Genomic DNA, 13,291 nt, shown 5'->3' with positions numbered 1-13,291 from the left:
ATTAATTTATATTCAATTTAACTTATTCTAGTTAGTCATTAATTTGAATCTAATAATGTTTCTTTATTTCATTAGTTTTTTTTTAATTACAAAGAACATTTTATATGATTTTATATTCAATTTTTGTGAATCCTGCCTTGACAACTAACTGAATTAAATGCCCTTGAGGTCATTTTTACAGTACGTTTAAGTCTTTCATCTAATTTTTTATATTGAATGTAATGACGTGAAACAAAAAATGTTCTTTCAATTTAATTTCCGTCACCAAAAATTTTAATGTATAATTTAAAAAATTAAACAAAGAATTGTTTTGTGCTTTAAACATTGTGTCCACCCGTCTCATTTAAGTGAGGTTAATATTAAATTAAACATGAATAATGACTATAAAATATGAAATGGTTGTTGGACTGTTGCAATTTTTTGTGTTGTCGATACGCTCATGTTTATGTAGTTCCTATTGGTGTGTGTTTACCCTTGTGTGCAATTTTGTATGTTTATAACCAGCTTTCTATCATTAGTTCTATCATTCTTTCTATTGTTCTATCATTAGTTCTATTGTTCTTTCTATCGTTAGTTCTATCATTCTTTCTATTGTTCTATCATTAGTTCTATTGTTCTTTCTATTGTTCTATCATTAGTTCTATCATTCTTTCTATTGTTCTATCATTAGTTCTATTGTTCTTTCTATCGTTAGTTCTATCATTCTTTCTATTGTTCTATCATTAGTTCTATTGTTCTTTCTATTGTTCTATCATTAGTTCTATTGTTCTTTCTATTGTTCTATCATTAGTTCTATCATTCTTTCTATTGTTCTATCATTAGTTCTATTGTTCTTTCTATTGTTCTATCATTAGTTCTATTGTTCTTTCTATCGTTAGTTCTATCATTCTTTCTATTGTTCTATCATTAGTTCTATTGTTCTTTCTATCATTAGTTCTATCATTCTTTCTATTGTTCTATCATTAGTTCTATTGTTCTTTCTATCATTAGTTCTATCATTCTTTCTATTGTTCTATCATTAGTTCTATTGTTCTTTCTATCGTTAGTTCTATCATTCTTTCTATTGTTCTATCATTAGTTCTATTGTTCTTTCTATCGTTAGTTCTATTGTTCTTTCGCTCGTTCTTTTGATCAATCTTTCGATCTTTCTTTTGATTGTTAGTTCTATCATTCTATTGTTCTTTTTATTGTTCTTTTTATTTTTTTTTCTATTGTTAGTTCTATCCTTCTGTCTATTGTTAGTTCTGTCTGTCCATATGCCTTGACGTAAAATAGGTACAAAGAAAATTTAACAAAGAACTGTTTTGTGCTTTAAACATTGTGCCCACCTGTCTCATTTCAGTGAGGTTAATAATAAATTAGACATGAATAATGGCTATAAAATATAAGTTTGTTAGACTGTTGCACTTTGTGTTGTCAATACGCTTATGTTTATGTAGTTCCTTTTGGTGTATGTTTACCATTGTGTGCAACGTTTGTATGTTTATAACCACCTCCGAGGATAGTGCGGGCCTCGAGTCACTGGAATTGTTATTTTGGGGGTTGCAAACTGAAAAGTTTAGGCACCCCTGCTGTATACAGTCGAAAAAAATGTATAACATTGACCTTTTAAAATGGTTTTATAGAAAATCTGCTTTTATTCTAGCCAAAATAAAACAAATCAGAAAAAATATTATAGTAAATACTTTGGAAAATTCCTTTCTCTTTTCAACATTAAAATACTTCACAGGAGACCTAATAATTTTAAGTTCAACTGTATATATCACAACAAAAAAATGATTATTTATCATGACAGACCTATGGAACTTCAAGTCTGAAAACTGGATTGACACTTTCAATTTGCTATAATCTTCCATGTGAAGCTGCTTTGACACAATCTACATTGTAAAAGTGCTATGGAAATAAAGATGAATTGAATTGAACCTAACCCACCCAACCGTAATGAGTTTAGTGTCTGTTCAAAGCACATTAGAGCGAGTGTGTGTTTCCCCTTAACGCGTGATAATCTCTGTGTGTCTTCTCACTCATAATTGGAATTGACACTTGCCATCGGGTGGCCGTAGTTGACAGGAGAACTGCATCTGTTATCAGCAGGCTTACCAGTGACCCTCCGTTCATGTGTACGGGACCCTGCGTTACCCATTACAGCACCACAACAACTACACATTTCCCCTGTTAAAGCCTGGGTTAGGCAGAGGGCTCGCAAAGGTCTCACAGAGGGGGGTCTTCATGGTTATTTGGTGTCTTTTGGACGGAGTGGGTCGGTTTCAGGATGTGTTTGAGAGGGTTGAAGCCGTGGGTCTCTTGCTGTGTCCTTTGGAGGATTAAACGTGTCTATCAGACCCGAGGAGAGAAAGTCATCCGAAAGGTTGAGATGTTCAGAAGCTGCGCTGAAAGTTACAAAAAGAAAAAAGATAAAAGGTGAGGTGGGCTGGGTCGTGCATAGTTTCTCTAGGTGGTGGTCGAGGCGATTGGTTGTTGGTTGCTATGGCAATTTTACTGGGCATCATGTTCCAAAAATAATCCGATTAAATAAGAGTTAATGATTTGTTAATGACAGGAATTGTATCTTAGCGTGAATTTGTGTCGTTCGTTCTTTTTTAAATCATTTTTAATTTAACACATTTAAATAGTTTTTAATCAATTTAATTCCTTATTGTTTTTATATTTTATACTTGTGTGATTTATTTTATCATTCTTTTAATTTTCTTGTTTATCTATCTTTGTCATTCTTGTCATTTAGTTCTGTCATTCTTTCTGTCGTTAGTTTTGTCGTTCTTTCTGTCGTTAGTTCTGTCGTTAGTTCTGACATTCTTTATGTCGTTAGTTCTGTTGTTCTTTCTGTTGTTATTTTGTCATTGATTTTGTTGTTCTTTGTCATTAGTTCTATCGTTCTTGTCGTTTGTTCTATTGTTATTTCGTTTGTTAGTTCTACCGTTTTATTTGTCTTTCAATCGTTAGTTCTATCATTCTTTCTATCGTTAGTTCTATTGTTCTTTCTGTCGTTCTTTCGATCGTTATTTCGATCATTTCGATTGTTAGTTCTATCGTTTTATTTTCTTTTTGTCATTAGTTCTGTTGTTAGTTCTATCATTCTTTGCATTGTTAGTTCTTTCTGTCGTTGGTTCTATAGTTCTTTCTATCATTAGTTCTATCGTTCTTTCTATCGTTAGTTCTATCGTTCTTTCTATCGTTAGTTTTATCGTTCTTTCTATCGTTAGTTCTTTCGTTCTTTCTATCGTTAGTTCTATCGTTCTTTCTATTGTCAGTTCTTTTGTTCTTTCTATCGTTAGTTCTATCGTTCTTTCTATCGTTAGTTCTTTTGTTCTTTCTATCGTTAGTTCTATCGTTCTTTCTATCATTAGTTCTATTGTTCTTTCTGTCGTTAGTTTTATCAGTAGTTCTATTGTTAGTTCTATCGTTCTTTCTATCGTTAGTTCTTTTGTTCTTTCTATCGTTAGTTCTTTTGTTCTTTCTATCGTTAGTTCTATTGTTCTTTCTGTCGTTAGTTTTATCAGTAGTTCTATTGTTAGTTCTATCATTAGTTTTATCATTACTTTTGTTAGTTCTATTTTTTTTTTCTGTCGTTAGTTCATTTGTTCTTTGGTTTAATGGTTTCTAGGTGATTGGTGGTTGGTGGCCATGGTGATTTACTAGGTGTCATGTTCTAAAAATGAACCAAATTATGGAATGATTATTATTATTATTATTATATATAGTCTTTGTTAAGGGTTTATAAATGATAGTGGTACCTAAGCGAGAATTTGTCTGCTGTTGTGTTTTTTTTTTCAATCTGTTTTAACACATTTTTAATAATTAAGACAAGCATCAAAAGTGTGTTTAACGTGACCTCTTTCGCACCAAGTAACAACTTGACCTTTTTTTGTTCATTCTTTTTTCAAATGATGTGCTATTTAATATCAAGCATCTCTCAGCATTTCTAAGAGTTCTTCCCTAGATTTAGCATCTTCTATTTTTCTTTTCTGTCCAGGCAATTTTCATACTGCCTATGAATTTGCCTATACATACTGTATAATATTCAGGTCTGGACTCTGTAGATATTCTGTCTGGATAATCATTCATTCTTCTATCTTTCTCTAACTCCTTTCATATGTCTTAAACAATTAGACCCAAAAAATCCAACTAGAACCTGTATTTTCTAGTTGTTTTTAATAGAGAATGAGAGGTAAAATATAATGTCATTATACCCTTACTAAAACAACAAATGTAACTGGGGGCCTAAGACTTTTGCACAGTACTGTGTATACTTTGTACTTTATACTTTGTACTAGTACTAGTGTATACTTTCTACTGTGGATACATGGTGTGTGGGATATTTACATTATCTAATGTATGTGTTTTCAATTCAACATATGTTTATTTATAAAGCACATTTGAAAACAACCAAAGTGCTGTACATGTGAGTACCAAAGACAGAATAAAATAAAATATAAGAAAAAATACAAGTTTTCTAACAAATTAATAAGTAAAAGCAATGAAATAAAAACAATAATCAAGCAATATTAAATGCGAGCGAAAATAAATAGGTCTTTTAAAATGGACACCAAAATAGAGGGGGAAAGTCTAATGTGAAGTCTCATCCAAAGTTGTTTGTGTTGTGTTGATGTGGTTTTACTTTTGTAATGGAACACAATACAACAAAAACAAAAGCTCCATTCATTTTACCCAGAGAGAAAAATATTTTGAACAAAAACCAAGGAACCCTGACAGACCTGTTGTGAGCTCAAATGTAAATTGGTTGCTTTTAGTTTCGTTGTAACCATTTCGTTCAGCTTATATTAAAACTATTGTCTTTTAACAGTGAAATGTGTGCAGAAAAACAGTTTCTCATGATTCTCTATTAAATATTCCACCAATCAGACTTGCAGTAAGCCAGAGGAGCCCTTTAGCTCTGCCCACTGACATTAAGCAAATTTTGTTATCTAGTCGATCTTACTACAATCTCAGAACACTTTTTATGTAGATATAATCAGTACATTGTCTATTTATCTATTGTTTTAATACAGTTGGGTCGTTTATATTTCTTCATGGGTTTGTGGTCTTTTCCCTCTATAAGGCCCAATCCCAATTCTACCCCTTACCCCTACCTCTCATTTTCGCGCTCCCGTGAAGAGGTATGGGTGTCCCAATTCTTTTTAGCTTGAAGACTAAGGGGAAGGGGTAGATGGCATTTGAAAGCGAGATTTTTCAGAAACACACTCGAAACCAAGGAGTAAGAAAATTGCCCAGAATACACCAGCCACAACAGCAGGATAGCTGCAAATGGAAGTCAGGAGATGCACAAATCAGTATATATATTTTTTTCATTATTTCTAATTTTTACAACAAACAAGCACAAGTTTTGATATATTCATAACTGTTTGTGTTTAACCAACATGCTTTAAAAAAAAAAAAAAAAGCTAAAATAATAACCGCTAAATTTGGCTATATATATTCTATAATCCCTGACCATAACTCATGTACGGCAGTCGCACATCATTCTGTCACTCGATGACACTTGAATATCCTGTCAGAAAAGTCTAGTGGCTGGGAATGAGCCTTTTACAGTGTCTGCTATAATGTTAATGTTGTTTTTGGTGTGTTTACATTGATGAATGTGGCCACTGTGTAAATGCGCAGTACAGTTACGATCTTATTGCCAAATTATATCATTATGATTACATAATATACACCTTCAGTGATTTCTTGAAGATAAATACCAAAAAATAACACAACTGGAAAAACTACAGCAGTCCCCATCGTCTGATCTCATATGAAGCATGAGATCGCGATGATATATGATGACGTGTGCAGGTGCTGAAGTGCTGTCCCATTTCTTAGGTGTAAATGTTGAAGCCCTTCCCCTTCATACTCGGTTTTAAAGCGGAAGGGGTACAAGAATAGAATCAGGATTGGGCCTAATTATACTTTACTTTTAATCAGAGTTTGATACTATTGGAATTTTCTAAAGCCGTTTGGTTTAATTTATGGCCTGTGAATGAAAACGAATGGAGAAAAATATTTCTGGAACCAATGGTGCTGATAAAGTGCAGTGGCCAGGATCCTGTGTCTAATAAACTTTGTGTTTGTTTATTATTATTATTATTATTATTATTTTTTTTTTTTTAATAATATTATTAGTTTTTTTATATATATTAATTCATTTAATTTCTTTTATTATTTTATATACAGTTGAAGCCAGAATCATTAGCCCCCCTGAATTATTAGCCCCCCTGTTTATTTTTTTTCCCCAATTTCTGTTTAACGGAGAATTTTTTTCAACACATTTCTAAACATCATTTCAACTCATTTTTAATAACTGATTTATTTTATCTTTGCCATGATGACAGTAATAATAATATATTAATAAATATTTTAACAAATAATATTTGACTAGATATTTTTTAAGATACTTCTATATAGCTTAAAGTGACATTTAAAGGCTTAACTAGGTTAACTAGGCAGGTTAGGGTAATTAGACAAGTTATTGTATAACGATAGTTTGTTCTGTAGAATAAAAGATGAAATTTAACAAATAAGACTTTCTCCAGAAGAAAAAATATTATCAGACATACTGTGATGTATAATTTCCTTACTCTGTTATATATCATTTGGTAAATATTTAAAAAAGAAAAAAAAGGGTGGCTAATAATTCTGACTTTAACTAACTATCTATCAATCTATCGATGTATGTATGTATGTATATGTGTGTGTGTGTATGTATGTATATGTGTGTGTGTGTATATATATATATATATATATATATATATATATATATATATATATATATATATATATATATATATATATATATATATATATATATATATATATATATATATATATATATGTATAATCTCAAACGAGTAGCAGTGCAATATGGCTGCATTTCAGCACTGGTGGGAGGCCAAAAAACTAGTACACCCAAAATTATATGTTATAGAAACTATATTAAATATGAATATAAAAAAAGAGGAAAAATCTAAAGAAGCAAAGCAATTGAAAAATGTAGTTGAAATTATGTAGGTTGTAATTTATTTATTTATTTATTTTTGCAATATTTTGCTTGAAATCAATTGTTTTTCAATTTTTAAATATGTTTGACTAAAATATTATTTTAATAAATCTGTTTTGTTTTAATGCATCAAAATGCATAGCCTATATTTACTGAGAAATAGAGAAAAATATTAATTTTCAAAATGGGCTGTACTCATGCTGAGCACTGTCTATATGTAAAAAACTGTATACATGTAAACTAAATCAAAAATCTAATTTTAGATATTATTTGATTATTAACATCAAGTACAAATGATCACCCTTCAAATTTGGTTGTTTGCATCAAATTAAATTTATAAGAGTGATTTTTTTCCTATTATGTTTCAGATTACATTTGTAATAACAAATGTGAAAATACAAAACACATCATTCAGCATTACAGATAATAATGGTAAATGGATATGAATAAAATAGAACTTGTCACAGCATCTATGAACTGTTGGTTTTCTGGTGATTTGGAGTGCTTCTCTTAAAGACGCTGTGCATGAACTCATCTGCTGAATGAATAAATGCAGATGTGTATTATGTAAATACAGTTGAAGTCAGAATTATTAGCCCCACTGTATATCTTCCCCCCCACGGAGAGATTTTTTTCAACATATTTCTGAACATAATAGTTTTAATAACTGATTTCTTTTATCTTTGCCATGATGACAGTACATAATATTTGACTAGATATTTTTCAAGATACTAGCATTCAGCTCAAAGTGACATTTAAAGGCTTAACTAGGTTAAGTTACACTAATTAGGCAAGTCATTGTTTAACGGTGGTTTGTTTTGTAAACAATTGAAAACAAATATTGCTTAAGGAGTGACAATAAATTGACCAACAATAATTAATATTAGCCTTTAAAATGCTTTTCACCAGCATAAACCATGTCACATCTTGAGCTAGACATTATTGTAGGGATGAAAAGGAGTGGTAAGGGAACAGTGGGGTGAAGGGGAATGGAAGGAAGAGGATAACAAGGTTGGTAGGTTGATCAGGGGTCCTACGATGATGCCCAGAAACTTGGGGGTACCATCTCTGTAATGTTTTGGTAGAGTGATTAGAACTCGTCTTTATTCCCGCAGGATGGAGGCCTCGTGTCTGGAACTGGCTCTGGAAGGTGAGCGTCTGTGTAAAGTGGGAGATTACCGTGCGGGCGTCTCGTTTTTTGAGTCCGCCATCCAGGTGGGCACTGAAGACCTGCAGATTCTGAGCGCCATCTACAGTCAGCTGGGCAATGCCTACTTTCACCTGCACGACTACAATAAGGCTCTGGAGTACCATCGGCATGACCTCACACTCACCAGGTATGAATCTGTCACTTCTCAAAGTCGCATGAACCAGACGCTGCGACAGTTTTCTTTTTTTTTAGTATTGTGATGCAGTTCCTAGACAAACTGAATATTAAATGAGAAAACAGTGGGTGTGGTTTGTTTTTTCTACTGCGAGCTGATTGGATGTAGTAAAGCAGGCATTTAGTTCGGAAAGATCAGGAAAATAATTTGGGGAGAGTTATTACAACCTAACAGTGGGGTTGGCTACCGAATTATGGCCATTATTACCATTATGGCACCGGTACCTTTGTAACCTGTATGCACCGGACCAAATCAGCATATGAATTTCTGTGCCTAATTTTGGTACTACTGGTGCTGCGACAAGGACGTAAGAAGCGTCAGGTGGTACATCAAAGGCACACATATGGATTGCGTTACACCATCTCTAAAGATTAAAATCTAAACAACTTTGAGAGATACGAACACAGTCAACAATGTTAGGCGTCTGTTTTCGTTGCTTCGATATGAAAGGCAAAGTGCGCAGTACATCGCATCCGGTGAGCGACTCCCTTCATCAACACGCATTATCGCATTCATCTAGTTTGCTTAAGCTAAGCATTCTAAAGTATGGCTATTTTTTTAAAAGCAAGGATTCTGTAACAGCAACGTGTAGCAGATGCTTTGCAAAAGTTGCGTGTAAGGGGGAAACACATCAAACTTATTAAATTTGAGGGGACATGGAATCAAGGCAGACTTTGACAGCTTGTGACATCATCTAGCATTTTCACTGACATGGACTTCAATACTCCAATTTTAATATGGTTAAGACTACTCTGGTTAAGAGTCTACCATGTAAACAGTGATTTTTGATTACCTTAAAGGACCACAGACACCCACGCCACGAAATGTGGAGGTTTTTTCTTTCCATTCGGCGTGCGGTATTAAATTCCATTTAAACAACACTCTTCAACCAGTCCTTACTTCACATTCACATCCAATACCTCAGTTTGTCATAGGGACATGAATGAAATCTTCCTGAATGAAAGTGAAACTGCAGAACTGCAATTTAAGTCGAATTCTTTTTTATTAAAATTACCTGAAACTATGGAGGAAACATGGATAGCATGGTGACGTCATTAATGTATTTTTGTACTTATAATATGTAACACAGAATCTTGAAAGGAACATTCAAAAAGCAACTGATGTAAACACCTTAATCATATTATTGTCTTATTTAGATTAAGGCAAGTAATTAGATTACTGATGTCCATGTAAACGTAGTGACAAGCCTCAAGCCTAAAAAAAAGGAGTTCACTGTTTTTGATGACAGCATTTCCACATCTAATGTAATGTTAATTGCATAATGCAAATTTAATAGCTTAATAATAGATTACTACCTGCTTATTGGACGAGACCTCTGTTAATCAATAACACAGAAAATACCCCAGTGAGGAAAAATATGTATTGCAAACAGCTGCATCAACTCGTACATCAACAAATGAAGAACTAGGCATGTGCCGATCGACTGGCCAAGTTTTGAATATTAAAAATTCATCAGTGAACAGCTTTTCAATGAACGTTCATTTGTTTGTTTGTTCAATCGATCTTTCTATTGATTGTTTGTTAAACTTTTCATTTGTTTGTTTGTTCTATTTATCATTTGTTCATTTTATTGTTTATTGTTCGTTTATTTGTTGTATTGTTTGTTCTATTTATCGTTTGTTCATTTTGTTTTGTTTTATGGTTCATTAGTTAATTTTTTTATCATTCGTCCGCTTTATCATTCGTCTTTTTTTTTATCGTTCGTTTGTTTTGTTTTATCATTCGTCCATTTTGTTTTATCGTTCGTGTGTTCGTTTTGCTCTATGGTTCGTTTGTTTTGTTTTATTGATCGTTCGTTTTGTTTTATCGATCGTTCGTTTTGTTTTGTGGTTCGTTCGTTTTGTTTTGTGGTTCGTTCGTTTTGTTTTAGCCTTCGTCTGTTTTGTTTTATCGATCGATCGTTCTTTTTTTTTTTTTTTTTTTTTGATCGTTCGCTTTGTTGTTGTTCGTTTGTTTTGTTTTAGTTTGTTGTTTTATCGTTTGTTCATTTTGTTCGTTCATTTTTTTTATCGTTTGTTCGTTCATTTTGTTTTATCAATCGTGTGTTTTTTGTTTTATCGTTTGTCCGTTCGTTTTGTTTTATCGTTCATTCGTTCGTTCCATCTTATCATTCGCTCGTTCCATTTGTTCGTTCCATTTTATCATTTCGGTTAGTTCGTTTCATTTGTTCTATGTATCATTCATTCTTTTATTGTTTGTTTGTTCTATTTAAAGTTTGTTTGTTCTATTTACAGTTTTATGGTTCCATGATTTGTTACATAGTTTTTTTGTTCTTTTTCTGTTTCTCTGTTCTTTCTTTTTGTCTTTTGTTTTTTTTCTTTCGTTCAGTTTGTTTGTTTGTTTGTTCTTTGTTTTTTTTGTTCGTTCATTCTATTTATCATTCATTTGTTTTATCGTTTGTTTGTTTTTGTTTGGCGTTTGTTTGTTTGTTTGTTTGTTCGTTTTATTGTTTATTGTTTCATAATTCGTTCCATTGTTCTTTTTGTTTTTCTTCTGTTCTTTTTCTGTTCTTTCTTTTTGTCTTTCTTTGGTTTGTTTATTTTTTCGTAGCTTGAGAATAGATTACTGCTGATTGGATGAGACATCTGTCAATCAATAAATATAGAAAGTACTTATGTGAAGTAAAACGTTTGTGAAGTTCTCTATTGTACAGTATGTTTGACAGCCTACATCCTTCGTCGAGGGAAGAAGCTGTGATTTAAGTTAAAACACATTTATACTGAGTGCATATCAGACAAACTGTAAAAAAAAAAATAGAACATTTTAATAGTTTGGTTTTCTGTGGATCCACATTTCCTCTCATTGCTTACTAACTATAGTGTGAATTGGTGGGTGGAGCTAAACATACAGTAAAGTACAGTAAAGAAGTGGGTGTTGCTCTTTGGAGGCGGAGGTTAGTCACTATTTACATAAAACAGCAGCTCATTCATAACTGTTTTTTCTTCTATATAAGCTCAATGTAGGTTTATAGATTAACTGTGAAGTTTTGAGTTCTGAAATTTACAGGATGTTTACAAGTGCAGTGACTTTTTATATATCAATAGATTAAGGGAATTTTGGTGATCAGTTCATGACCCCTTTAAAGCCACTAGGATTATATCTTAATCTAAAGTAAGCTTTGTTTTGATTCTTGTAGAACTATTGGAGATCAGCTGGGAGAAGCTAAAGCCAGCGGTAACCTTGGAAATACATTGAAGGTTCTCGGTCGCTATGATGAAGCAGCAGTTTGTTGCCAAAGACACCTGGATATTGCCAGGACGCTCCATGATAAGGTATGTTTCACCAGAGTAATGAAACCGAAGCTACAATAATCTCCTTTTCAGTGTTGTGATCTATATCTGAGTAAAGATGTATTTGGAACAAGAACAAATGTAGGGCAGGACTTGATTTAGTACATGGTAGTTTGCTATTGGTGGGATCTTGCATATTTGATTCCACCTCGCACCAGTAAACACCAATCAGAGAAGATAAAATAAAGTAACCATGAATGGACCATGAATGTAACCATGAATGGAAAAAAATGATGTCCATAAGGCATTTAAAGGTATCTTTATTTGTTGTAATAATTGTTCAAGCTTTTGTCACAATATATGGTATTAAAGACCCCAATTTTATCAGTGCTGCAAAAATGAACTCTGTGTTTTTATTTTATGTAAATTTTCAGAGTAAACAAATGTTTCAAACCAATTAAATTCCACCTTTGCAAAAAAATGTCTCATTAGTGAATGTTAGTTAAACACCAAAAGTGAAGATCCTTATGTTAAAGTAAAATTTGAACCTCATTATTTATTAGCTCCAATAAATAAAACTTTTTTCAATTCAGTTCACCTTTATTTGTATAGCGCTTTTACAATGTAGATTGTGTCAAAGCAGCTTCACATAAAAGGTCATAGTAAATTGGAACAGTGTAGTTCAGTGTTTAAGTTCAGTTCAGTTCAGTTCAGTTTAGCTCAGTTCAGTGTGGTTTAAAAATCACTACTGAGAGTCCAAACACTGAAGAGCAAATCCAACGATGCGCAGCTCTACAGATCCCGAACCATGTAAGCCAGTGGCGACAGCGGAGAGGGAAAAAAAAACTTCACTAATTGGCGAAAAGAAAGAAAAAAAACCTTGAGAGAAACCAGACTCATTTGGGCACGACCATTTTAATTTCTCCACTGGCCAAACGTCTTGTGCAGAGCTGCAGTCTCAGCGGCGGAGGCTGGAAGCTGGCCTTAGCGAAGACTCGTCTGTCCCTGAAGCGTCACAGGAATCTCATGTTCTCCACTCCTTCATGACCACCACAGTAGCTGCTTAGGATACGGCCTGGTCCAAGATATGGAAACCTTGGGATCATCTCGTCGTTGGTCTTAGATCGAATCAGTGACTCTGCATAACCTTTGTTATTAATTTAACTTTTAAAATGAAACCGTTATTATTAAGCATTAACATCACCTTAGATTAATAAGTGTTTTATATGTACTTTTCATCGTTGATTTAGTTTTACTATCTAATGTTAACTGATGGAAGCTTATTTTTAATAAATCAATTAGTCAATCAATCAATCAATCACTAGTGTGAACATGTGAGTAAGAATAACATAAATCATTTGTGTGGAAAATAATAGCCTGTTAAGTCTTAAAGCTATTAGTGCTGGGATGAACATGTATTTTAAAGAGACCATATAAAAATTTCATGCATTTCAATTTCATCACAGTTATATTGTGTGAATATTGGCTCTTGTCAAATGTGCTTGAAAAAACATAAACAATAAATACTTCAAAATTGCAAAACAAAATTGTGCCTTTTTTAATTAAAAAGGGGGACGTTAAAAGAACAATTTATCTCCTGACACAATATATATATATATATACATCTTTAAGAATCTACA

General features: G+C 32.7%; 1 protein-coding gene across 1 annotated transcript in view; it reads left to right on the top strand.

Moving 5' to 3' along the window:
* The window catches only part of gpsm2l (G protein signaling modulator 2, like), a 57,117-nt gene that overhangs the window by 16,888 nt on the left and 26,938 nt on the right, over window positions 1–13,291 (top strand). Inside the window, exons 2-3 of the mRNA XM_056449239.1 lie at window positions 8,131–8,352; window positions 11,558–11,693. Coding sequence (XP_056305214.1) covers window positions 8,132–8,352; window positions 11,558–11,693 — 357 coding nt within the window. The 5' untranslated portion in view covers window position 8,131. The remainder of the gene's footprint in view (window positions 1–8,130; window positions 8,353–11,557; window positions 11,694–13,291) is intronic.

The sequence above is a fragment of the Danio aesculapii genome, chromosome 23, assembly GCF_903798145.1.
Source record: "Danio aesculapii chromosome 23, fDanAes4.1, whole genome shotgun sequence".
In the NCBI taxonomy this organism is placed as follows: Eukaryota; Metazoa; Chordata; class Actinopteri; order Cypriniformes; family Danionidae; genus Danio; species Danio aesculapii.
This window is presented reverse-complemented; position numbering and strand designations above follow the sequence as displayed.